This window comes from Oncorhynchus mykiss, chromosome 16, assembly GCF_057628025.1.
Source record: "Oncorhynchus mykiss isolate SJ-2025 chromosome 16, ASM5762802v1, whole genome shotgun sequence".
NCBI classification, from domain to species: Eukaryota; Metazoa; Chordata; class Actinopteri; order Salmoniformes; family Salmonidae; genus Oncorhynchus; species Oncorhynchus mykiss.
Genome location: NC_143037.1, coordinates 31,289,582 through 31,316,058, shown reverse-complemented (window position 1 = coordinate 31,316,058; position 26,477 = coordinate 31,289,582). Strand labels below are relative to the sequence as shown.

Genomic DNA, 26,477 nt, shown 5'->3' with positions numbered 1-26,477 from the left:
TTCTTACAGTTTTTAATAACATCACAAAATGACAAACAATATGACCTTATTATTCTTTAGGTCCCCAATGACCATTTCCCACATAATTTATGATAGAATTATTGTTCCATTATCCACTTTTTGGATGTTAGAGTTTAGAGCGGGCAAAAGTCTGTGAACAAAGATATTCCTTTGGCTGATACTAGAGAGCCAGAGAGTCCTCTGCTGCATAACATTTATGACCGGGTGTGAGGTGTCAAAAAGCGGCCCAGCACCCCCCTCCCCTCTTCTGTGGGTGAGAGAGGGCCTGGTTATTTGTCAACCATTGCCAAGCTGATCATTGGATCCTCACAGGAGAGTTATGACAAAAGTGTTAGTCTCATGTTTCATGAGCTGAAATAAAAGATCCCAGAAAAGTGTATTACGCACAAAATATTGTTTTTCTATTTTAGTGAGCATTGTTTCTCTTTTAATGAGCATTTCACTCTGCAAAGATATGCCATACCTGTCAGGTTATCAAGAAGCTGATTAAATATGATCATTACACAGGTGCACCCTGTGCTGGGGACAATAAAATGTTACTGTAAAATGTGTAGTTTTGTCACTCAACACAATGCCACAGATGTGTCAAATTTTGAGGGTGTGTGCAATTGGCATGCTGACTGCAGGAATGTCCACCAGAGCTGTTGCCAGATAATTTAATGTTTATTTCTCTACCATAAGCTGCCTCCAACATTGTTTTAGAGAATTTGGCAGTATGTCCAACCTATGCCCTCCCAGGTACACCCATGGCTGTGCCCCTGCCCAGTCATGTGAAATCCATAGATTAGGGCCTAATGCATACAGTGCCTTGCGAAAGTATTCGGCCCCCTTGAACTTTGCGACCTTTTGCCACATTTCAGGCTTCAAACATAAAGATATAAAACTGTATTTTTTTGTGAAGAATCAACAACAAGTGGGGCACAATCATGAAGTGGAACGACATTGGATTGGATATTTCAAACTTTTTTAACAAATCAAAAACTGAAAAATTGGGCGTGCAAAATTATTCAGCCCCCTTAAGTTAATACTTTGTAGCGCCACCTTTTGCTGCGATTACAGCTGTAAGTCGCTTGGGGTATGTCTCTATCAGTTTTGCACATCGAGAGACTGAATTTTTTTCCCATTCCTCCTTGCAAAACAGCTCGAGCTCAGTGAGGTTGGATGGAGAGCATTTGTGAACAGCAGTTTTCAGTTCTTTCCACAGATTCTCGATTGGATTCAGGTCTGGACTTTGACTTGGCCATTCTAACACCTGGATATGTTTATTTTTGAACCATTCCATTGTAGATTTTGCTTTATGTTTTGGATCATTGTCTTGTTGGAAGACAAATCTCCGTCCCAGTCTCAGGTCTTTTGCAGACTCCATCAGGTTTTCTTCCAGAATGGTCCTGTATTTGGCTCCATCCATCTTCCCATCAATTTTAACCATCTTCCCTGTCCCTGCTGAAGAAAAGCAGGCCCAAACCATGATGCTGACACCACCATGTTTGACAGTGGGGATGGTGTGTTCAGCTGTGTTGCTTTTACGCCAAACATAACGTTTTGCATTGTTGCCAAAAAGTTCAATTTTGGTTTCATCTGACCAGAGCACCTTCTTCCACATGTTTGGTGTGTCTCCCAGGTGGCTTGTGGCAAACTTTAAACGACACTTTTTATGGATATCTTTAAGAAATGGCTTTCTTCTTGCCACTCTTCCATAAAGGCCAGATTTGTGCAATATACGACTGATTGTTGTCCTATGGACAGAGTCTCCCACCTCAGCTGTAGATCTCTGCAGTTCATCCAGAGTGATCATGGGCCTCTTGGCTGCATCTCTGATCAGTCTTCTCCTTGTATGAGCTGAAAGTTTAGAGGGACGGCCAGGTCTTGGTAGATTTGCAGTGGTCTGATACTCCTTCCATTTCAATATTATCGCTTGCACAGTGCTCCTTGGGATGTTTAAAGCTTGGGAAATCTTTTTGTATCCAAATCCGGCTTTAAACTTCTTCACAACAGTATCTCGGACCTGCCTGGTGTGTTCCTTGTTCTTCATGATGCTCTCTGCGCTTTTAACGGACCTCTGAGACTATCACAGTGCAGGTGCATTTATACGGAGACTTGATTACACACAGGTGGATTGTATTTATCATCATTAGTCATTTAGGTCAACATTGGATCATTCAGAGATCCTCACTGAACTTCTGGAGAGAGTTTGCTGCACTGAAAGTAAAGGGGCTGAATAATTTTGCACGCCCAATTTTTCAGTTTTTGATTTGTTAAAAAAGTTTGAAATATCCAATAAATGTCGTTCCACTTCATGATTGTGTCCCACTTGTTGTTGATTCTTCACAAAAAAATACAGTTTTATATCTTTATGTTTGAAGCCTGAAATGTGGCAAAAGGTCGCAAAGTTCAAGGGGGCCGAATACTTTCGCAAGGCACTGTATATTTCAATTGACTGATTTCCTTATATGAACTGTAACTCAGTAAAATAGTTTAAATTGTTTCATGTTGCGTTTATACTTGTGACCCGATTCAGGAAATTATGTTTATGTCGCAAGTCATGACTTCACAAAAGAGCCGTTTGAACGTGAATATTTAAAAAAAATCTAAATATAATTTTTTTTGTGGCAGAAAATGCCTTCTCAAACGTGAACTTTCATGTGCATTAATACAAACTTGTATGCCATCTGTAAATATGAATACAATTGTTAAATTACTAGCCTTGTTGGTTAAGGCAACCTTCCCACTAGCCATGATTGGCTGATATAATGAGTGGGCTCGACATGCCAAGGGAGGAGTTGAGATTGGTCTGCCATATTAAATGCTTCTGTCTATTTGAGCTCGTCAATCTGTGTTGGTAATCCTGTCGAACGCGGCCTTTTAAAAATGTATTGTGTAGTGGAGCTGCATAAATGTTGCTCTCCACTTCCTGGAGGATCAAGTTTTCAAATCAGTGGAATTAGAGTATGATAGCTGAAGAGATGGAGAAAACACCTGTCTCCGGATAACATCTTCAAAATAAGGGCAACCGTGGTATGGCACTCCTGACAGGGAGACGCGTCCATAATGCATGACGTATTCAGTTAAGATAGCTAGCTACATTTTCAGATATTAAACATTTCTAATTTTGCCAGAAAGTGGTTTCATTTCAAGCTAAAGTGTACTGTTTGCTAACTAGCTAATGTTAGCTGGCTGGCTCCCTAGCTGACATTATTTGGTTCCCAGAGCCATTTTCTTTTCTAGTTAGAGCCTAATGTTAGCTAGCTAACATTGGACCTTGTTGGTTAATTCCCACCACTGTGACATTGTTGGCACTTTGTTTATTGTTGTTTAACTAGCTAACATTAGCTGGCTGGCTCTTTAGCTAACGTTACGTGACATCTGATCTTAAACGTTGTTTACCAAGCTAGGTAAATTATTTTACCTAGCTAGCTCGCTATATGTCTTAAGCTAAAGTGTACTGTTAGCTAGCAAACGTTAGCTGGCTGGCTCCCTAGCGGACGCTATTATTTGTTTCCCAGAGCTGTTTGCTTTTCTAGTTAGAGTCTAATGTTAGGCATTGTTGGCTCTTTGTTCATTGTTGTTTAACTAGCCTAATGTTAGCTGACTGGCTCATTAGCTAATGTTATGTGATGTGTGTGATTTTAAACGCTGTTTACCTAGCTAGGTTAATTGTTTACCTAGCTAGTTAGCTATATGTATTAAGCTAAAGTGTTCTGTTAGCTAGCTAACGTTAGCTGGCTGGCTCCCTAGCGCACATTATTATTCATTTCCCAGAGCGGTTTGCTTTTCTAGTTAGAGACTAATGTTAGGCATTGTTGACACTGCAGAGTTGGTTAGGCTGTTTTCATGTTATCCAGAGGTAAACAAATCATCGGTCAGAGTGTCAAGTGTGCGCTTCGAGTGAAACGAGATGGGGGGGGCTAATGCTTAAGAGGGTGTGAACGATACTGAATGGGTGTAGACAAAGAAGAGCTCTTCATCAGATACCAAAACATTCAAAGGCGATTTTCTCAAAAGTGAGTTTACAAGCAGAATTATTTTCCCATTGTTCCTCAAATGCAGTGTATGAGATACCATTTTGTAGCCCTGAGTCTCTACTTTTATCCAATGTAAAAAACACCATTTCACATTTTGCAACGTAAGACAGAATCGAGGTGGTGAGTCACATGTTTGATCAGTACACATATATAATGTATATACAAAAGGTTTGGGCTAGGCCCTTTAGCTCCAGTGATGGGAAGTCTTAACGCTACAGTGTACAATGACATTGTAGACGATTCTGTGCTTCCAACTTTGGGGCAACAGTTTTGGGAAGGCCTTTTTTTCTGTTTCAGTATGACAATGCCCCCATGTACAAAGCGAGATCCATACAGATATGGTTTTTCGAGATCGGTGTGGAAGAACTTGACTGGCCTGCACAGAGCCCTGACCTCAACCCCATCAAACACCTTTGGCATGAATTGGAACGCCGACTGCGAGCCAGGCCTAATATCTCAACATTAGTGCCCGACCTCAATAATGCTCGTGGCTGAATGAAAGTCCCTGCAGCTGTGTTAAAACATCTAGTGGAAAGCTTTCCCAGAAGAGTGGAGGATGTTATAGCAGCAAAGGGGACCAAGACCATATTAATGCCCATGATTTTGGAATGAGATGTTCGACGAGCAGGTGTCCACATACTTTTGGTCATGTAGTGTATCTATTTGAATATTCAATGTTTGGTAACTGAACATTGCCCAGGGGCAGCACAGGTTTATGCTGTCATGTTCATGTTGTTTTAACTTTTTTTGTGGTGACCATAATATAGAGAGGACCAGTTGAAAATAGTTTTTTTTACCCAGAATAACATCATTTGTTCTTCCTTGACCTTGCCTTCTGTTCATTATTAATTGACATTAAGCTATACATTTACACATGTTATTTGAAGGGTAAGAAGTAAAATCCAGATTTAGGGACTGTGACATCTCCCTAACGTACAGTGTATCAGCGGTGTATCCACTGGAAACCAAAAGGAAACAAACAGGCCGAAACAGGGAGGTATCTACTTGAAAAATAAACTCATTTTAGTTGCAAAATGTTTTGCAACAGTCCTCTACGATGTGCACAAATGAAATACACCCCAGTCCTTGAGATGAGATGTGGATAGAATGTAAGTGTCGAGTCATGTTCCCTTGTGGCACCCCACTAGACTCAACACTCAACTCGGTGACATTAACAGTAAATACCAGTAAACAAACACTGCAATTAGCAAGAAGCTTAATTATGCCCTCCTCATATTAAGTGTGATTATGCCTAATTAATATCAACCTTACAGTTGGCCTAATGACGCTGTGCTAACAGATAAGCTCTCTCTCTCTAAATATAATTAACACTTCCCTCCTTTATTTAAATATTTTCCCAGACAGACAGTGAGTTTCACGAGGTCATTAACACCTAGATATCCTGATTATGAGGCATTAAAGAGTGTGTAAATGAGCAGTTCATGTTAAATTCCCCATCCATTAGTCTGTCTGTCCCCCAACTCTGTTCCCCGCTTCCGCATTAACATCCGTATGCCGTTTTGTCACCCATGTGCTGACACTGTTCCTGTCTTGTTCCTTGTCTGTTCCTCATTAAATGTTTGACTCCCCGTACCTGCTTCTCGACTTCAGCGGCGGTCCTTATGCGGAAGAATGCGGAAGCCATCAAACGGTGCATCAGGGAGTGCTGGCGTTTCGGTTGGTGGTGACATCGGGTCCAGGGGCCGCCGCCGATAGAACCAGGGGTGCCTAAGCCAGCTCATCGGAATTCCTAACTGGCTCGAGAGGTTTCCTTGCCCTGGATGGCTCGGCAGGCACCCATCCCACGTCAGGCCTCAGCCAGATCGCCAGGGTTTTACACCTCAGCCGGCTCGCCAGGCTACCACGCCTCTGCCAGCTGGTCAAGATTTTACCCCCAGCCGGCTTGCCCAGCGCCCGTGCCTCGGCCAGCCCGTCAGGCCCACCCAGGTGGGACGCCGGGTGTTGCCCCCTAGGGGAGGGGGGAGTACTGTCACACCTGCTCCCCAGCATTACGCACTCTTGCCACCATCATTACGCACACCTGCTTCATTCGTCATGTGCATCAGCGATCATTTGGACTCACCTGGACTCAATCACCTGTTATTTCCTTCCCCTGTCCAGACAAATATGTCTGTCAAATAATGTTATATCAACTGTAGCTTTGATTGGACTGATCATGTCAACATCATACTTTCAAAATCTTAGCTAGACAAGGAGTCATCATCATGACTCAACAATCTACTGGCAAATCCTTGTCATATTGTTGTAACTTTAATGTGTTACAGTTAATGTTTAAGTTAGTTCATGGAGCGGTTTCTAAAGATATTTCTTTACAGTTATTTACATATTTTTTTTTGAGTTCCCAGTTCTCTTGAAAACCCCATAAATCCAGAGAATGCCAGAATTTGACGACAAAGTTTGGCCTCAAGAAGGACCACCTTTCTGTTCAAGTGAGCACAGCACAGCGGTCCAAAAATATGTATTGTATGCTGCTGTATAAATTATGTAATATGGCAGGGAGATAAGTATAAAGTAATACTAATTGTACATTGTGTAGTAAGCTATTAGTTACCCAGTAGCTCACCCTAAGAATTTGGTCCCTCTTCCCATCAGAACTACTGTTCTGACTTGGTGGTGCACATGCAGCCTAAAGCCTGTTTAACCTCTAGTGACTCCCCATCCCGCGTGCGGGAGCGTAATCATCGACTGACACTAATTAGCATAATGCAACGGACATAAATATTCCTAGAAAATATTCCTATTCATGAAAATCACAAGTGAAATATATTGAGACACAGCTTAGCCTTTTGTTAATCACCCTGTCATCTCAGATTTTCAAAATAGGCTTTACAGCCAAAGCTAGACAAGCATTTGTGTAAGTTTATCGATAGCCTAGCATAGCATTTTGTCCAGCTAGCAGCAGGTAACTTGGTCACGGAAATCAGAAAAGCAATCAAATTAAATTGTTTACCTTTGATGAGCTTCGGATGTTTTCACTCACGAGACTCCCAGTTAGATAGCCAATCTTCCTTCCAAAAATATTATTTTTGTAGGCGAAATAGCTCCGTTTGTTCTTCACGTTTGGCAAAATAGCTCCGTTTGTTCTTCACGTTTGGCTGTGAAATCGCCCGGAAATTGCAGTCACGAAAACGCCTAAAAATATTCCAAATTTGCTCCATAATATCGACAGAAACATGGCAAACGTTGTTTATAATCAATCCTCAAGGTGTTTTTCAAATATCTATTCGATAATATATCCACCGGGACAATTGGTTTTTCAGTAGGACCGATTGGAATAATGGCTACCTCTGTATTTTACACGAGAATCACTCTGGGAGCCATCAGGTGACCAGTTGCGCAATGTAGCCTCTTACGGCTATTCTTCAACATAAATGCGTAAAACTACGTCACAATGCTGTAGACACCTTGGGGAATACGGAGAAAAAGTAATCTGGTTGATAGCCCATTCACTGCTCAATAGGGACGCATTGGAACGCAGAGCTTTCAAAAGATGAGTCACTTCCGGATTGGATTTTTCTCAGGCTTTCGCCTGCAATATCAGTTCTGTTATACTCACAGACAATATTTTTACAGTTTTGGAACATTTTGAGTGTTTTCTATCCTAAGCTGTCAATTATATGTATATTCTAGCATATTGTCCTGACAAAATATCATGTTTACTACGGGAACATTATTTTTCCAAAAATGAAAATACTGCCCCCTAGTCACAAATGAAGGGAAATGTCATCATCAAATATTGTAAAAGCTTTCATTGTCTGCTGTTATTTATCCTACGGTTCTAACTTGGTGTACAGGGAGAATACTGTATTCTGAATTTAAAGTGCTTACCAAGATTTATATGCTAAAACCGCCACTGTCTAGATGTGTTGTTTGGCAGTAACGATTGACAAGGGTTCGTAGCCATCAGATCGCAAGCATCATTGTGAAGGTCTTTCCTTAGATCTGGGTCGGAGCAATGACGGAAGTGGATGTTCTGTTTGAAACTGATTGCAAGAAAGGAAAGGTAAAGTTGTGGTGAAATCTAGTATAACCAAGCCTAGTTCAAACTCGTTTTTAGTCTGAGTGAGGGTTTTGGACTGATGGAGTTACCTGATAGATTCATTTGACTTCTCGATAAAAATCATGGATGTGTTGGATAATGATATTCCAACGTCCACAGGTGTCCGGAATTAAACTATACTATACTCTAGTGTACTGTATGTAGTCTATTCTATTAAATAAACTCTACTGTCCTGTACAGTAACATACCATATCGTACTCTACTGTACTAAACTATGCCTTACTGTACTGTGATGTTCAAACTTGTGAAACAGCCTAGACATCTATGATTCGTTCTAATCCAGAGTGATTTACAGTCAGTGCATTCAGGTAGAAAAAACATATCACATCCATAGAAACTAAAAAAATATTCTGTAACCGTTACTGAAAATGTTATTGGAGTGGTCTGTTGGTTTATTCTGTAGGTTGGACTACTTTGAACATAATATTTGCCAGTTTTAGAGCTTTTGAAAAAGTTAACATAGGTGCATGTGACAGATGGGAGCAATAATAAATATTCTGTTGGACTCTTCAGTTGGCTCCTCTTTCCTATATTAAGAGGCTTGAACAAGAGCAGTACTGAATTCAATGAATTAATCCATACCTCGGGTTTATCACCTTTGGAAGGCGGGGCTTGGTGTTCATTGGTCGTGTCAGGCGTGATTCTAATGTTCTTCAGTAGAGGGCCCTTACGTGCAAATTCCCCATAGCTGTGTTGTACCTCATTTCCCTCCTTCAGAGAACAGTACTTACAGTCATAAATGTGCATTTTCTTAAAACACACACACACTGAACGTGTCCTATGTGTGTGTATGTTGCAGTGTGGAGCAGGCAATGTTGTGGAGTGTGGGTTTCGGTGGCAGGATGACGGTGGCCAAGCTTCTCCTATCCTTCTTCATCCTAAACTCCTTTTGCGAAGGTGAGTCCCCACTATTTACTACTTACTCTCCATGTTATCCCTCTCTCATATCCTTCCATGAAATCACATTCCACTCCTACATTCCCTTTGTTCTCCTCCCTCTCCTCTTATACTTAAACTCTTCTCTGAACCCAAATTTTCCTCCCTTATAATTATTTTTGTTTTGTTTTACATATCTATCTATCAATCGCCAATCCCTCTTATCACTTCTTGTCTCTTTAGTCTAGCTTTCTTCATCTATACCTGGTGATCCATCTTGAACAATTTGTCTGCCTGAACTGTCAGGACCCAGTTACGAACTCAGGTCTCCGGTGTGAGAAACAGTCACTTAGTAAACTGAGCCACTAATAGTCGGCAGAACCCAGAAGATGAGCTAGACACAGCAGTACTAGAGACGGTGATTTAATAAAGAAAAAAGGAAAAGATCTTCAGGCAAAAATATAAATCCACAACATCATGTTGCCCAGCAACAGCCCCAAAACATCACTGCTCTAGAGGAGATCTGCATGGAGGAATGGGCCAAAATACCAGCAACAGTGTGTGAAAACCTTGTGAAGACTTACAGAAAACGTTTGACCTCTGTCATTGCCAACAAATGGTATATAACAAAGTATTGAGAAACTTTTGTTATTGACCAAATACTTATTTTCCACCTTAATTTGTAAATAAATTCATAAAAAATCCAGAATGTGATTTTCTGGATTTCTTTTTCTCATTTTGTCTGTCATAGTTGAAGTGTACCTATGATGAAAATTACAGACCTCTCATCTTTTTAAGTGGGAGAACTTGCACAATTGGTGGCTGACTAAATACTTTTTTGCCCCACTGTATATGGATGAGCGATGGCCGAGCAGCATAGGCAGATGTAATAGATGGTATAAGATAGAGTATATACATGATATGAGTAATGTAGGATATTTAATCATTGTTAAAGTGTCGTCATTTAACGTGACTAGTGATCCATTTATTAAAGTGTCAATGATTTGAGTCTGTATCTAGTCAGCAGCCTCTCTGAGTTAGTGATTGCTATTTAACAGTCTGATAGCCTTTAGATAGAAGCTGTTTTTCAGTCTCTCGGTCCCAGCTTTGATGCACCTGTACTGACCTCGCCTTCTGGATGGCAGCAGGGTGAACAGGCACTTTTTGTCCTTCCTGTGACATCACTAGTTGTAAGTGTCCTGGAAGACAGGTAGTTTCCCCCCGGTGATGTATTGTGCAGACCACACCACCCTCTGGAGAGCCTTGCGGTTGAGGGTGGTGCAGTTGCCGTACCAGGCGGTGATATTGTGCATCTGTAAAAGTTTGTCAGGTTTTTAGGTGACAAAACAAATGTATTCAGCATCCTGAGGTTGAAGAGGAGCTGTTGCACCTTCTTCACCACACTGTCTGTGTGTGTGGCCCATTTACGTTTGTCTGTGATGTGCAAGGCGAGGAACTTAAAACTTTCCACCTTCTCCACTACTTTCCCGTCGATGTTGTGTAAATGCGGTGGTTCACGCTTTCAGTTTTGCACGAAAGCCGCCATCTATTCATGGTTTCTGCACTTCCTAATAAACTCATTCACAGAGTCAGCGTATACATTGATGTTATTCTCTGAAGCTGCCTGGAACATTTCCCAGTCCGCGTGATCAAAATAATCTTGAAGCGTGGATTGGTCAGACCAGCGTTGAATGGTTCTAGTCGCAGGTACATCCTGTTTGAGTTTCTGCCTATAGGACGGTAGGAGCAAAATGTCGTGGTCTGATTTGCCGAAGGGAAGGTGGGGGAGGGAGGGCCTTGTATGCATCGCAGAAGTTAAAGTAGCGGCCTGTGTATTGTCCGCATGAGTGCCGCAATCGACATGTTGACAGAATTTAGGTAGCCTTGTTCTCAAATTTGCTTTGTTAAAATCATAGATGTACGCAAGCACGCACACACACATATCCGTATTCCTGCAGTGTATGCCTATGCCTCCAGGTACTTAAACATTTATTATTTCACATTTCTCACATCTGTATAGGGATATCACAAGACCCTATAGTGCCTAATCTAATCCCACTCTTCTCTCTTTCTCTCCTCTTCCACAGCCTCCAACCAGCCTCCACGCTTCCAGAACTACTTTTTCCACTCCTATCTTCTCATCTACGAGAACACACCAGTCGGTGAGTCTTAGTGTGTGTGACCATATTTGATTTGTGTGTCAGCAGACGGTCCAGTTTTCATTTACAGAGATATGGAGGACCAGAGCAATATAGAACATTAACCTCTCTAGGGTAGGGGGGAGCATTCAGAATTTTGGATGAAAAGCATGCCCAAATTAAACGGCCTGCTACTCGGGCCCAGAAGATATGACATGCATATGACTGGTAGATTTGGATAGAAAACACTAACATTTCCAAAACTGTTAAAATAGTGTCTGTGAGTATAACAGAACTGATTTAGCAGGCGAAAACCTGCGAAAATCCATTCAGGAAGTACTTTTTTTGTTGGTTTTGTAGTTTTCTGTTCAATGCCATTACAGTATCCATTGACTTAGGACTCCATTTGCAGTTCCTATGCCTTCCACTAGATGTCAACAGTATTTAGAAATCGTTTCAGGCTTGTATTCTCATAAATGAGGGAGTAAGACTGAGGGAGTAAGACAGTCTGAACGAGTGGACCCTAACGTGTCGCAGAGCTTTTTCAGGCGCATGTGCATTTCTTGTTTACCTTTTATATTGACAAGGTTATTGTCCGGTTGAAATATTATAGATCATTTAGGCTAAAGAACAACCTGAGAATGGAATATGAACATCGTTTGACATGTTTCTATGAACTTTACGGATACAATTTGGATTTTTTGTCTGATTGTTTTGACTGAGTTTGAGCCTGTGGATTACTGAAGAAAACGCGCTAATAAAACTGAGATTTTTGGATATAAAGAGACTTCATCGAACAAAAGGAACATTTATTGAGTAATGTCTTCTGATTGCCACCATATGAAGATCATCAAAGATAAGGGAATCATTTTGTCTCTACTTCTGAGTTTTGTAACGCTTCTGCTTGGCTGGTTACTGTTTGTAATGATTTGTCAACTGGGCTATGTTCTGGGCTAGGTATGTTCTGGACTAGGTATGCTTTCGCCGAAAAGCATTTTATAAATATGACACTGTGGTTGGTTTAACAAGAAGTTCATCTTTAAACCTATGTAAAATATATTTTGTTTTATGAATTTTTATAATTAGCATTTCTGTAATTGAATTTGGCGCTCTACAACCTCACTGGATGTTGGCCAGATGGGACGCTAGCGTTCATTCATGTATACGGGTAAAAGTCTAGCTATATTTTCAGATATCATACATTCCTAATTTTGTCAAAGTAATTTTCATTGCAAGTTAAAGCGTACTGTTAGCTAGCTAGTGACCGTTAGATTGCTGCCTCGCTAGCAAACATTACATTTATGATCTGTGTGATAATATTATTCGAATCAGAAAATATTTGCATTGCTAGTTAAAACTTCTAATGGCTTGGGGGCAGTATTTTGACGTCTGGATGAGAACGTGTCCAATGTATACTGCCTGTTACTCAGGCCCAGAAGCTAGGATATGCATGCAATTGGTAGATTTGGATAGATTGGTAGATTTGGATAGAAACACAGTTTCCAGAATTGTTAAAATAATGTCTGGTGAGTATAATAGAACTGATATGGCATGTGAAAACCTGAGGAAAATCCAACCCGAAAAGTGGGATTTTTTTTGATGTGGGTATTTTCAATTGGATGCCTATAGAGTATCTAATGGGTTAGGACCCAGATTGCAGTTCCTATGGCTTCCACTAGATGTCAACAGTCTGTTGTCAACAGACATTGTTTCAAGCTTGTTTTCTGCTGGTTTTGCGCATGAACGAGTGTGCGGTCTTCGTTGTTTTTCCTTTCTATTCAATACGCTATTGTCAGAATGCCCGAATATTTAGATAATTGACAACCTGAGGATTAATTATAAACATCGTTTGACATGTTTCAATGAAATTTACCGGTACTATTAGGATGTATTCATCTGCATCTTTTGGCCGCCTTTGAGGCAGTGTATAACTGAACAACACACGCCAACAAAACTGAGTTTTTGGGATATAAACAGGGACTTTATAGAACAAAACAAACATTTATTGTGTAGCTGAGACTCTCGCTATTCTCGCTATTTTGGTTGTAAAATGTTTGTATGCTTTTGTAAGCAGGGCGCTGTCCTCAGATAATCACATGGTATGCTTTCGCCGTAAAGCCTTTTTGAAATCTGACAAAGCGGCTGGATTAACAAGAAGTTCATCTTTAATCTGATGTACAGCGATTTTATTTTTTATGAATGTTTATTATGACTATTTCTGTATTTTGAATTTGGCGCTCTGCAATTTCACCGGATGCTGTCGAGGTGGGTCTCTAGCAGAATGCTTGCGCCAGAAATGTTAAAGCCTAATGTTAGCTAGCTAACATTGAACGTAGTTGGTTAGCTCTTCAGCTACAATAGCTTGCGAAAGTATTCACACTCTTGGCATTTTTCCTATTTTATTGCCTTACAACCTGGAATTAAAATAGATTTTTTAGGGGGTGTTCATATCATTTGATTTACACAACATGCCTACCACTTTGAAGATACAAAACATTTTTTATTGTGAAACGAACAAGAAATATAACAAAAAACTGAATTTGAGCGTGCAGTAATTCATCCCTCCCCCCAAAGTCAATACTTTGTAGAGCCACCTTTTGCAGCAATTACAGCTGCAAGTCTCTTGGGGTATGTCTCTATCAGCGTGGCACATCTAGCCACTGGGATTTTTGCCCATTCTTCAAGGAAAAACTGCTCCAGCTCCTTCAAGTTGGATGGGTTCCGCTGGTGTATAGCAATCTTTAAGTAAAACCACAGATTCTCAATTGGATTGAGGTCTGGGCTTTGACGAGGCCATTCCAAGACATTTAAATGTTTCCTCTTATATCACTCAAGTGTTGCTTTAGCAGTATGTTTAGGGTCATTGTCCTGCTGGAAGGTGAACCTCCGTCCCAGTCTCAAATCTCTGGAAGACTGAAACAGGTTTCCCTCAATAATTCCCCTGTATTTAGCGCCATCCATCTTTCCTTCAATTCTGACCAGTTTTCCAGTTGCTGCCGATGAAAAACATCCCCACAGCATGATGCTTCCACCACCATGCTTCACTGTTGGGATGAGGTTCTCAGGGGTATGTGAAGTGTTGGGTTTTCCCCAGACATAGCCTTTTCCTTGATGGCCAAAAAGCTCAATTTTAGTCTCATCTGACCAAAGTACCTTCTTCCAAATGTTTGGGGAGTCTCCCACATGCCTTTGGCAAACATCAAATGTGTTAGCTTATTTTTTTCTTTAAGCAATGGCTTTTTTTCTTGCCACTCTTTGTGGAGTGTACGGATTAAAATGGTTCTAAAATGGTTAATGGTTCTATGGACATATACAATCTCCGCTGTGGAGCTTTGCAGCTCCTTCAGGCTTATCTTTGATCTCTTTGTTGCCTCTCTGATTAATGCCCTCCTTGCCTGGTCCATGAGTTTTGGTGGGCGGCCCTCTCTTGACAGGTTTGTTGAGGTGCCATATTCTTTCCATTTTTAATAATGAATTTAATGGTGCTCGGTGGGATGTTCAAAGTTTCTGCTTTTTTTTTAACCCAACCCTGATCTGTATTTCTCCACAACTTTGTCCCTGAGCAGTTTGGAGAGCTCCTTGGTGTATTGGTGCCACTTGCTTGGTGTCCTGGAAAAAAAACTTAGTCGAACCGAAAGTCGTCTGTTCTTTCAACCAATCGATTGGTCGAACTTTTAAAATGCATATTTTTCCATATATATATATATATATACACTTTGTTTCAATAAAATCAACTATATGTAGGCTACTGAGCTTGTCTGATGCTTTAAGCACTGTGATTAAAAATGAAGACATAGAAATGACTAAAGACGGAGCCTAACAAGAAGACAAAAACCTGTTCCCGACCCGACCCCTCCCGCTGTTGCTGGCCTTCGCTTATTCTGGCTTTATGCTCCTGAAGTTGCCGGTAATAGGCTAGACCAGCGGTCGGCAACCATTTCTACTGACCTGTGTGCCAGTTATGATTTTCATATGCATATTTTCATGGAACAGTTTCATTTAATTTATAATAAAAAGTCTTCATGTCTCAAAATCAATGCCATGTGGTTCATCAAAATTCTATATAAATGAAAATGATACAAATCTAAAAGTAGCTTCTATTGCCATTGCCTATATGTAAAAATAGCCTACATAAAGCCAACAAATAAAAACATTGCAGCCCACAGGTAGAAAATATCCTGATGAAAATAAATATCCTATAAATCACATTGGCTGTGTGTGATACCTAGTCAGTTGTACAACTGAATGCATTCAAATGAAATATGTTTTCTGCATTTAACCAAACCCCTCTGAATCAGAGAGGTGCTGGGGGCTGCCTTAATCAACATCCATGTCATTGGTGCCTGGGGAACAGTGGTTTAACTGCCTTGCCCAGGTGCAGAACAACAGATTTTTTCCTTATCAGTTTGGGAATTCAACCCAGCTACCATTTGGTTACTGGCCCAACACTTTTACCCGCCAGGCTACCTGCCACATGGCCTGTCTGCAAGGAACTTGAAACATTGTATCAACTATTAACTTGGTCAGGCCCAGAAGCTGGTGTGGACAAAATTGCAACATTGTATAAAATATTATGTTGGTTATTTGCGCAAGGGATATGAAGTCATCAGGTAGGCCTATTTTATGACATTATAAACCTGATCAGAGCATGACATTTTTTCCCCTCTCATGCTGAGTTGTTATCGAAAGAGACAGCAGGAAATATTTTTTAAATAGGCTACGTTGAGGAACTTGTTGTTCCTCAACATTGTTATTCTCAATGGATGTAAAAACAGACTTTGTTTACTTACTGTTGGAGGCGAAGAAAACATTACTTTGAGAAGCTGGTGATGGTGAGTTAAGACAATCAGAAATAGTATCAGATCTCCTTTCATAAGCCTACATATGCGTGCAGGCCAGGTAGTCTAGGCCTACTTCTATGCGTAATCAGGTGCGTGTCCTTACTCAATATTGACTAGAGCGCTCCATCATTAACTGTCACCTTAAGTTCCTTTTTATGTCTCTATTTTGGTTTGGTCAGGGCGTGAGTTGGGGTGGGCATTCTATGTTTTTTCATTCTATGTTTTGTTCTGTGTGTTGTATTTCTATGTGTTTGGCCTGGCATGGTTCCCAATCAGAGGCAGCTGTCAATCGTTGTCTCTGATTGAGAACCATACTTAGGTAGCCTTGTTCCCACCTGTGTTTGTGGGTAGTTATTTTCTGTTTTGTGTATTGCACCTTGCAGAACTGTTTGTTTGTTGTTTTTGTTCAAGTGTTTGTATTTATTAAACGTATTATGAATACTTACCACACTGCACCTTGGTCCTCTTCTCCTTCTCCCGATGACATTCGTTACATTAAGCAAAACCCTTTTCCTCAAATGTAGACTATGGTTGTGCGCTCTGCAAACAATGTTTCCATTCCTACAATGACAACAATAAGACTGTAATACTAATATATTGAATGCATTAACAGAAATTAGCGTAACCAAATAAACATTGTAAATTAGAACTCATGTCGAGCTGAATGAGGCAAATGGTGGTCACACTAGATACTGACTGGTTTTCTGATCCACTCCCCTATTTTTTTTTGACCAACAGATGCATTTCTGTATTCCCAGTCATCTGAAATCCATAGATTAGGGTCTAATTAATTCATTTCAATAAACTGATTTCCTGATATGAACTGTAACTCAGTGAAATTGTTGCATGATGCCTTCATATTTTTGTTCAGTATATATTGGATTCATTTGCTTTATATACTATATATATTTGTATTAGAGGTTGACCGGAATGGCCGATTTAATTAGGGCCGATTTCAAGTTTTCATAACAATCGGAAATTGGTATTTTTAGACACCGATTTGGCTGTTTTTTTTTACACCTTTATTTAATCTTTATTTAACTAGGCAAGTCAGTTAAGAACACATTCTTCTTTTCAATGATGGCCTAGGAACGGTGGGTTAACGTTTTATGGCTGCAGGGGCAGTATTGAGTAGCTTGGATGAAAAGGTGCCCATATGAAACGGCCTGTTCCTCAGTCATAGTTGCTAATATTTGCATATTAGTATTGGACAGAAAACACTCTGAAGTTTCTAAAACTGTTTGAATGATGTCTGTGAGTATAACAGAACTCATATTGGCAGGCAAAATCCTGAGTTGAAATCAAAACACGATTTCAGAAATCTGAGCTTGTATGTATTCACCAGAGTCCCCAATGAAATCCCCTTGAGATATGAATGATGTTGCACTGCCTAGGAGTTCCACTAGATGTCAACCATCAATATAAATTATAATGAGGCTTCTATGTTGTTGTGGGAGTGAATGAGAGCCGAATATATCAGCTGTCCATCAAGCAGCCATTTTGTGATCCCACTTGCGTTCCATTGCTCACGAAGACAAGGAGGAATACTCCGGTTGGAACTTTATTGAAGCTATATGTTAAAAACATCCTAATGATTGAATCTGTATTTAGTTTGAAATGTTTCTTCGACCGGTAATATCACTTTTTGAAGTATTTGTCCAATATAACTCTGACCAGAATTAGCGTTTGTATACCAAACGCTCTAACAAAAGAAGGTATTTGGACATAAATAACGGACATTTTCGAACAAAACAAACATTTATTGTGGACCTGGGATTCCTGGAGTGCTTTCTGATGTAGATCATCAAAGGTAAGGGAATATTTATCATGTAATTAATTGTTTATGTTGACGCCATCTTTGCGGCTGTGGTGTTTTTAAAATAAGTGCCGTCTCAGATTATTGCATGCATTTCTTTTTCCGGAAAGTTTTTTTGAAATCTGACACAGCGGTTGCATTAAAAGGAGAGTTATATCTACAATTCCATGTGTATAACTAACTATATTATCATCTACATTTATGATGAGTATTTCTGTTGAATGATGTGGCTATGCAAAATCACTTGATGTTTTTGGAACTAGTGAATCTAAAGAGCCAATGTAAACTCAGATTTTTTTTATATAAATATGAACTTTATCAAACAACATGCATGTATTGTGTAACATGAAGTCCTATGAGTGTCATCTGATGAAGATAATTCAAGGTTAGTGATAACATTTATCTTTATTTCTGTTTTTTGTGAAGGCTATATTTTGAGAGAGAGAGAAGTAATTTACATGTCTTTATCTACCACATGATACAAACCAACATCACACTACCCACTCCTATAACTGTATATCCAAAACATCTTCCCCAGCTATACAGACAGCATCCCCAACACACCACATATCCTCAAACATCTCTACACATTTTATAGAACACAAACATTATGAACATCCCAACAGAAAAAAACACCCCCAACCTCTCACACAGACATTCCAACAGAGACATTAAAGGCATTAACCTGGTGCACACAGAAAACACATGTTTCTTTAATTTGACAGAAAAGACACCCCTGTCCGATTCCCGGTTCAACCCGTGCCAACCAGCTGTTAGTGGCCAGGGCTCCATGAAGGTCCCCTGACCTCTTTGGTACTGGGGGTTTGTAGAGCCACCTCCACCTAAAACCCACCATACTCTCTGCCCCACATACCCCCTGCCACTGATGTGCCTTCACTCCTGTTAGGCTCCTAATGTTCCTAACCTTAACGCAGAGGTTGTAGAGGGCTTTACCTCCCACATCCTCAAACTCCCCCAGGCTCAGAGTGTTAAAATCCTCCAGACCCCCTTGCCAGTCTCCAGTCTCTGCCGTCACCTGCAGTGGTGGTAACATTGGTGGCCCCTCTCCCTTTGGCCACTCAAACATCCCCCTTACCGGCTCAGACAGTGCCTCCTGGACCTCCTCCAGGAATCTCTCCAGCAGCCTAAGAGACGTTATTCCTGTTTGTTGTGCCAAGACTTCCCAGGGTTTTCCACCCCTCCTCTCCCAGCAGTCTCAGGTCACCCAGCCTTTGTAAACCCCCTGCCATCAGTTGCCTCTGCAGGGTGGCCGACTGAACCGATCTCAAAGGGATGGCTGGGTTGTGGAAGATAGGCTCCTCCCACACCCATAGCCCAGGCTCCACACCCCCTTCTCGTATGGGCCTTAGCAGCTGCCAGGCCCTCAGCATTGCAGAGTAAAAACCTGAGAGACCTGCTGTACTCAGCCTCTCCAATTTCATGAGGAACAGCTGCTGGTCCAACCCTAATCCGCCAGCTCTCCTCAGCAGCACGCATTCTGGCTCCCTCCAGCCAACATCAGCATGGTACAGCAGTCTCTGCACCGCCTTTAGCCATCCTGCTCTCCAGTTCCACCAGGCCCTGTCCTCCTTCGTGAATGGTCATGTACAACACTGCTGCCTTCAGCCAGTGATGGCCCGACCAGAAAAAGTCCACCAGCTTGCGTTGCAGGTCTGCGAACAAACCGGCGTCGGGATTGAGGACAACCAGTTTATGCCACAGGGAAGATGCTACCAGGTTGTTAATTATCAGCACCCTCCCTCTATATGACACTTGGGACAGGAGCCACCTCCACCTGGCCAGTCTTGTCACCACTGCCTGTGACAGCCCCTCCCAGTTCTTCCTTACCCACTTCTCCGAGCCCTGGTACACCCCCAACACTTTAAGCCCTTCACAACCCCACTGCAAACCCCCCGGAAGCATAGGAGGAGCCCTATCCCCCCCATGCCCCACATAACAGAGCTTTGCTCTTGCCCCAGTTTACTTTAGCTGATGAAGCTCCCTCGTACACCTTCAGACTGGTCTCTAGTACCTGCATATCCTGATCATCCCTGACCATCACAGAAACATCATCTGCATATGCTGACACTGCTATGCCTGTCACCACATCCATTCCTGTCCAGCACACTCCCTGCAGTCTCCTGCGTAGCAGTCCTAAAAAAGGCTCAATGGCTAATGTGTATAACTGCCCAGATCGAGGGCATCCTTGTCTAATTCCCCGTCTCACCCAGACTGGCCTACTGAGCCCACCTTGACCATACATGACGCCCGAGCATACAACAGCTTCACACATGTCAAAAAACTCTTTCCAAACCAAAGAAGAAGGAGCTGGGAGCATCCATCTCCTTGAGCATGGAGAACCTAGCTCTTACAAGTGCTCCCTTTGCTTTAACCTGGAAAAAACTGCCTAGGTCCCTATGTAATTCGGCTAAATTAGCCTGGAGGCCTACATTGCCTTGCCCCACCATCTCTACCTCTATCTCACTAATACAACGCTCTAGTTCCCCCAATACTCTCCTAGCCTCTGAGGATGAGAGAGCTGTGTACTGTTGACAGAAAAGCCGAATTTTGACTTTCCCCACATCCCACCATTGACTCAGACTCATACTCCTCTCTTCGCTGCCCCCACCTTTCCCAAAAGGTCTGGAAAACTTTATATTGAACTTCCAATAAGATGCCTACCGGGGCCCTGGTGAAATAGAAAACCCCACCGGGAGAATGGTAGCGCCCAGCAGCCTATTGCTCCGATTCCTAGACATGTAAAACCGATCAAGTCGGGCTGCACTCACCCAAGCCCCAAAAACCTTCACCCATGTATACTGTCTTGTGTTTGGATGTTTAGTTCTCCAAACATCCACTAGGTCGAACTGATTAATGATGTCCCTTAACACTCCCACTGACACTGAATGAGGCTCTTCCCCATTTCTGTTTTTTGTAAAAATCCATTGTACAGTTCCAGTCCCCTCCGACCACCAGCGTCTCCTCAGAGGCTACCTGTTTAAGACTCCAAAATAGAACCCCTCTTCCTATCCCTGTTTTAGGCGCATGCACATTTATAAAGACAAAACCCATGTTGTTAATTTCTGCTTTAACAACAAGCAGCCTACCTTTACACACCTCCTTTGAGGAGCAAAGTTTTACAGACAGCGCCGGTGCAAAAAGGACTGCCACCCCTGCACTAAGATTTGTCCCATGGCTCAACACACTTGCCCCTTTCCACCAGAGCCCCCAATCGACTTCATTCAACACATCACTATGCGTCTCCTGCAGAAACAACACCTGTACTTTTTTGTTGTTTTACATATTCACCCAACACACTCCTCTTTCCCGCATCTCTGGCGCCATTTATATTGAGCAAGCCTACCCGAAGAGTCTCCATAAGAAGTGGGAGAAAAGCCAGCAGAGAAAGAGACCAATAGCAAAGCTCAAAAAGCCCCAGTGTCAGAAAGGAAATATACATCTAAACAGTGTCTGAAGGTAAACCTTTACGCACTGTTGTGACCCACTTTCTCAACCTAAACCGTTTCCTGGGTGAGAGGACACCATGCCCCTCATTTTTCATAGCATGTTGTACTGATCTTACAAACTTTCTAGGATCAGAATAACTTTTTTCCCCTTAGTCTCATTCAGGAACCTTATCAATTCTCTCAACGTGTACTTAGACCCCTCTGCTTGACTGGCTGTCAGCTCTGGGCCCATTGAAGAGGAGTCTGAAAAAAATAACTCCTCATCCTCCTCCTCAGACTCACTTTCCTCCTCATCTCTATCTCCCACCCTGACCACCTGCCCTTCCTCTCTGGTCAGGGCATCACCCACAGCAACAGGCAAAATTTCCATGGTGCCTTTGTCCACATCCTTTTTCCTTTTCCGCTTGACACCCTCCTCCTCCCCCCAATCTCTTACACTTCCCCACTATACTCTCCTCATCCACTAGAATAACTTGACTAGACCCAGCATCATCTACACGACCCTCCATAATATGACTAGGCCCAGAATCATCTACACCGCCCAGCCTCAACTATCCCACCATCTCTAGCCTGACTAGACCTAGCCTCAGCTACCCCACCATCTCTAGCCTGACTAGACCCGGCCTGTACTACACCACCATTCATAGCCTGACTATACCCAGCCTCCGCTACCCCATCATCCATAGCCTGACTAGGCCCAGCCTCATCTACACCACCTTCCCTGGCATGACTAGGCCCAGCTTCTGTGGCAGAAGCATCTCCTTACCCCCTGCACTTTGACCTTGATTTCCCCCACCAACGCTTGTACCCTCACCTTGTCTACGGGCTTTATGTGGGCACGCAAAGTTCGTATGCCCCAAATCCCCACACTCAAAACACCATAGACTATCTGTGCTGGCAAGCCCTGCATAGAGCCCCTCTCCGTGCCTCACTTTAAAATGCGCATTTAGTTGTTGCTCATTGTTGTTCAGAAATATAAACACTTGCCTCAAGAACGAAACAACGTGCTTAACGGCATCTGCCTGAAAGCCTGCTGACGGTACACGAAAACCTCTAGCAAACTTACCAAAACGACTCAGCTCTTTCCTGATTTGGTCATCCGTAATAAACGGAGACAAATTTGCAACAACCACTCTTGTCAAAGGGGTAGAGAGAGGTGAAATTGACACCAACACATCCCTTACAAATATTCCGCCTGCAATTAGCCTGCCAACCAAATTAGCCCTTTTCATGAACACAACCACAGCTTTGTTCATTCTAGAAGCAGAATTATAAATTCAGCTCCTACCTGTTCACCGACCGCGAGCAGAACCTCCTCCACCTTAACTCCATCCTCAGGAACACACCTGAATCCATGTTGTATCGACAGCGTCTCCTCCGCGCTAGGCTGAGAAGCCATCACGCACACCACACCTTCCAAACCCCAGGAAAGTTACTCTGTCCTCTTCCACCCTAACTTTGAAAAAACTGTGGATACCGCTAAAACAAATAGAGAGAGAGAGAGAGAATGATTTTCAGGTTTTGCCATAGATTTTCAAGCAGATTTAAGTCAAACCTGTAACTTCTCCACTCAGGTACATTCACTGTCTTCTTGGTAAGCAACTCCAGTGACCATTTGGCCCTGTGCTTTAGATTATTGTCCTGCTGAAAGGTAATATTTGTCTCCCAGTGTCTGGTGGAAAGCAGACTGAACTTTGTTTTTCTGTAAGATTTTGCCTGTTCTTAGCTCCATTCCATTTATTTTTTTATCCTGAAAAACTCCCCAGTCCTTAACGATTACAAGCATACCCATTATCCATCTACCAATAGATCCATTCTTTGCGAAGCATTGGAAAACCTCCCTGGTCTTTGTGGTTGAATCTGTGTTTGAAATTCAATGCTCGAAACAGATAATTCAACATATTGGGTACAGAGATTTGGGAGTCATGTTAAACACTGGTATTGCAAACAAAGTGAGTCCATGCAACTTATTACGTGACGCGTTAAGCACATTTTTACTCCTGAACTTATATAGGCTTGCCATAACAAAGGGGTAAAATACTTGTTAACTAAAGACATTTCAGCTTTTCATTTTTTATTAATTTGTGAAAACGTAATTCCGCTTCGACATTATGAGGTTTTGTTTATAGGCCAGTGACAAGAAATACTTCCCGAAGGCACTGTAACTTTTATAAAACAACAGAGGGATTTGTTCATTAGAATTTCATACAATTCATGGTCCACTTTAATAATAAAATTTGTATCAGGGTTTATTGATCCCCTCGCCTCTCTGGAAGTCCCCCTCTGAGTTTCATCAGCAACATGTAACAACGGAGGACCCTCTGAGCGAGTTGGTAGGGGCGAGGGTGTGGTTTGGGAGTAATCGCCAGTTAGTTATGAGTTGAGGGCATGACAGGCTGAAGGGTAGGAGGACCTCACTACACTAGGGTCTGTGTTTTTACCACACACAAACAAGTAAATAAATTTGTCTCATTAGTTTTTGAAGAATTTGTCTAATTAATGTACTGGCTGAGCATACTAATCACTCCGAATGACAAAAATATGCATAAAGGGCATATTTTAAATAATTATAAATGTATTCCCTATAAGCCTTCTTGAGGTTTAGTTAGGCCTAAGTTTGTGCACAGAGAGTGAGAAATGTGCATGATTATAATATTGCACTTTACTGTACATTACCTTAATATCATGAAAGCTGCATGTTTATGGGTAGGCTACATTGTGTGCATCTTTTTATCTGTATCTAAAGAGCCATACTTTTTGAAATCCTTCTTTCTTTTGGGTGGCAGGTAGCCTAGGGTTAGAGCGTTGGGCCGGTAACCAAAAGGTTGCTGGATCGAATCCCCGAGCTGACAAGGTAAAAATCTGACGTTCTACCCACTGTTCCCCGGTAGGCCTTCATTGTAAATAAGATTTTCTTCTTAACTGACTTGCCTAGTTAAATAAAGGTTAAATACATTTAATGTGCAGTATACAGTCCGACAGACAAATTATATGATATTAAATTTAGCAGACACTTTTGTTCAAAGCAACTCATGTGCAAATATTTTTCTATGGGTGGCCCCAGCGGGATTCAAACCCACGACCCTAGCATTGCAAGTGCCATGCTCTACTTACTAAGCCGCACAGGACCAAAGTATTCAATAGATTTACCGACTTTGAGAAGGGACTCTGCATTACTTGATCCTTGACGATCAGGTATCCGCAATAGCTCGGATTGGTCTGTTTAAGGTACCATGCAGTTTGCTGTGTGTCCTGGTGATGATGCAACAGTGTGGGGCACACGTTGGGCCAGGTGAGGACGGGGTGTCACTGGGTGTCAGCCGATACCCTGTCCCGTGGCCCTTGTGATGGCCTGACACACACACACACACTGGCCACAACAGGCACGGGTAGATCATGTTCTTCAGACGTCTTCATGATCAGACGTGTGTGTGAGTGGCGTACAGGAGCATTGTTTTCCTTTGTGTATGGCCCCTACCTACTCCACCATCCCTACCCACCATTTCCTCACTGTCCTCTCCCCTCTCCTCCTGGGCAGAGGATCAGTAACTAGGCTGCATCCACCACCCTGCTGCTTCTAGTCCTGGCCCTAGCCAGCCTCAGCCAGATGGGGCCCATTTGTATTTATGAAGGAACATCCTTCACTACATGGATATTTGATCTGAGGCTGAAGCGTCTCTTCTTTGCTCCTTCACCGGCCGAGCACCCTCTGAGCGAGTTGGTACAGGCATGTGAAGAAGTTCCTTTGTCCCCATCGAAGACGTTTCACATGCACAGTGTAGTGGTAGTGTTCACAGGTTGTCATGGTGTTTGGGAATAAACTTTAGAGGCATGGTATCTGAAAACAAAAAGCTGAAGTCTAGGTTGTTTGTCAAACACCAGGTTGCTTTAGTATAAATGTTCTCCTGAAGAGTTTCTTATTTCAGGGACATTTTTCCCCAATGAATCAGTTCTCACAGAGTGACTTAAATCACAGCCTTGTGATTTTCATGACACAAACAGATGTTTTAAATGTATCTTCTCACACAGATGGTGTGTGTGTGTGCGTGTGTGGGGGGCACAAGTGCGGGGGGATAATGTGCTTACCTGGGGGTTACACCTCTATTTTAAGTAGTTGTTAATTGTGTTCATTGTGGCAGGAAATGCAATGTGTAATTAGGGAGAGTGCAGTCTTTGATTAAGCACTCATCTTTTAATCCACGTTGCCCTGATCTGGTAGATTAACCCCTCTGCCGGGTAATTACGTGTGCATGCACAAGCACGTGTGCGTGCACAGAGCAGATCACAACATTTGTTTAGAAAATGCTACTTTCTTACTCTGCTCTGGCAATTCTTGCTGTATGTCTCATGGTTTATGCCCAGTGAGTGGTATCAGCTTTTAGTTTAGTAGAAAACATGGATTTATACACCTAATAAAAGCCTAACTCTAACCCCATTTAAGAACACAATATCATTAACTATGGTACAGAATTAAGTGGTGTGGGGAAGCTAATCTCTCCCCATATCAAATTGGAGTCACTGTAGTGTACTGTTAGACTCAAACACAGACTTATTTACAACATGGTGCACATAATTTACACTGAACCACACAGTAACCTGCAAAATAAAAATACAAAAAAAAAATCATGAAGTTACTCAATGTAGTAATTTGGACAATTAAGCTAAAGTTGAAGTCGGAAGTTTACATACACCTTAGCCAAATACATTTAAATTCTGTTTTTCACAATTTCTGACATTTAATCCTCGTAAAAATTCCCTGTTTTAGGTCATTGATGGCCACTCCAATTCTTTGACTTTGTTGTCCTTAAGCCATTTTGCCACAACTTTAGAAGTATGCTTGGGGTCATTGTCCATTTGGAAGACCCATTTGCGACTAAGCTTTAACTTACTGACTGATGTCTTGAGGTGTTGCTTCAATATATCCACATAATTTATCTGCCTCATGATGCCATCTATTTTGTGAAGTGCATCAGTCCCTCCTGCAGCAAAGGACCCCCACAACATGATGCTGCTACCCCCGTGCCTCACGGTTGGGATGGTGTTCTTCGGCTTGCAAGCTTCCCCCTTTTTCTTCCAAACATAACAATGGTCATTATGGCCAAACAGTTATATTTTTGTTTCATCAGACCAGAGGACATTTCTCCAAAAAGTATGATCTTTGTCCCCATGTGCAAACCATAGTCTGGATTTTTTACGGCGGGTCATGGAGCAGTGG

At 42.0% G+C, this 26,477-nt stretch overlaps 1 protein-coding gene across 1 annotated transcript in view; it reads left to right on the top strand.

The window, feature by feature from the left end:
• LOC110492868 (cadherin-23) overlaps nt 1-26,477 on the top strand; it is a 582,104-nt gene that overhangs the window by 47,754 nt on the left and 507,873 nt on the right. The window contains exons 2-3 of the mRNA XM_036946709.2: nt 8,924-9,021; nt 11,088-11,162. Coding sequence (XP_036802604.1) covers nt 8,937-9,021; nt 11,088-11,162 — 160 coding nt within the window. The 5' untranslated portion in view covers nt 8,924-8,936. The remainder of the gene's footprint in view (nt 1-8,923; nt 9,022-11,087; nt 11,163-26,477) is intronic.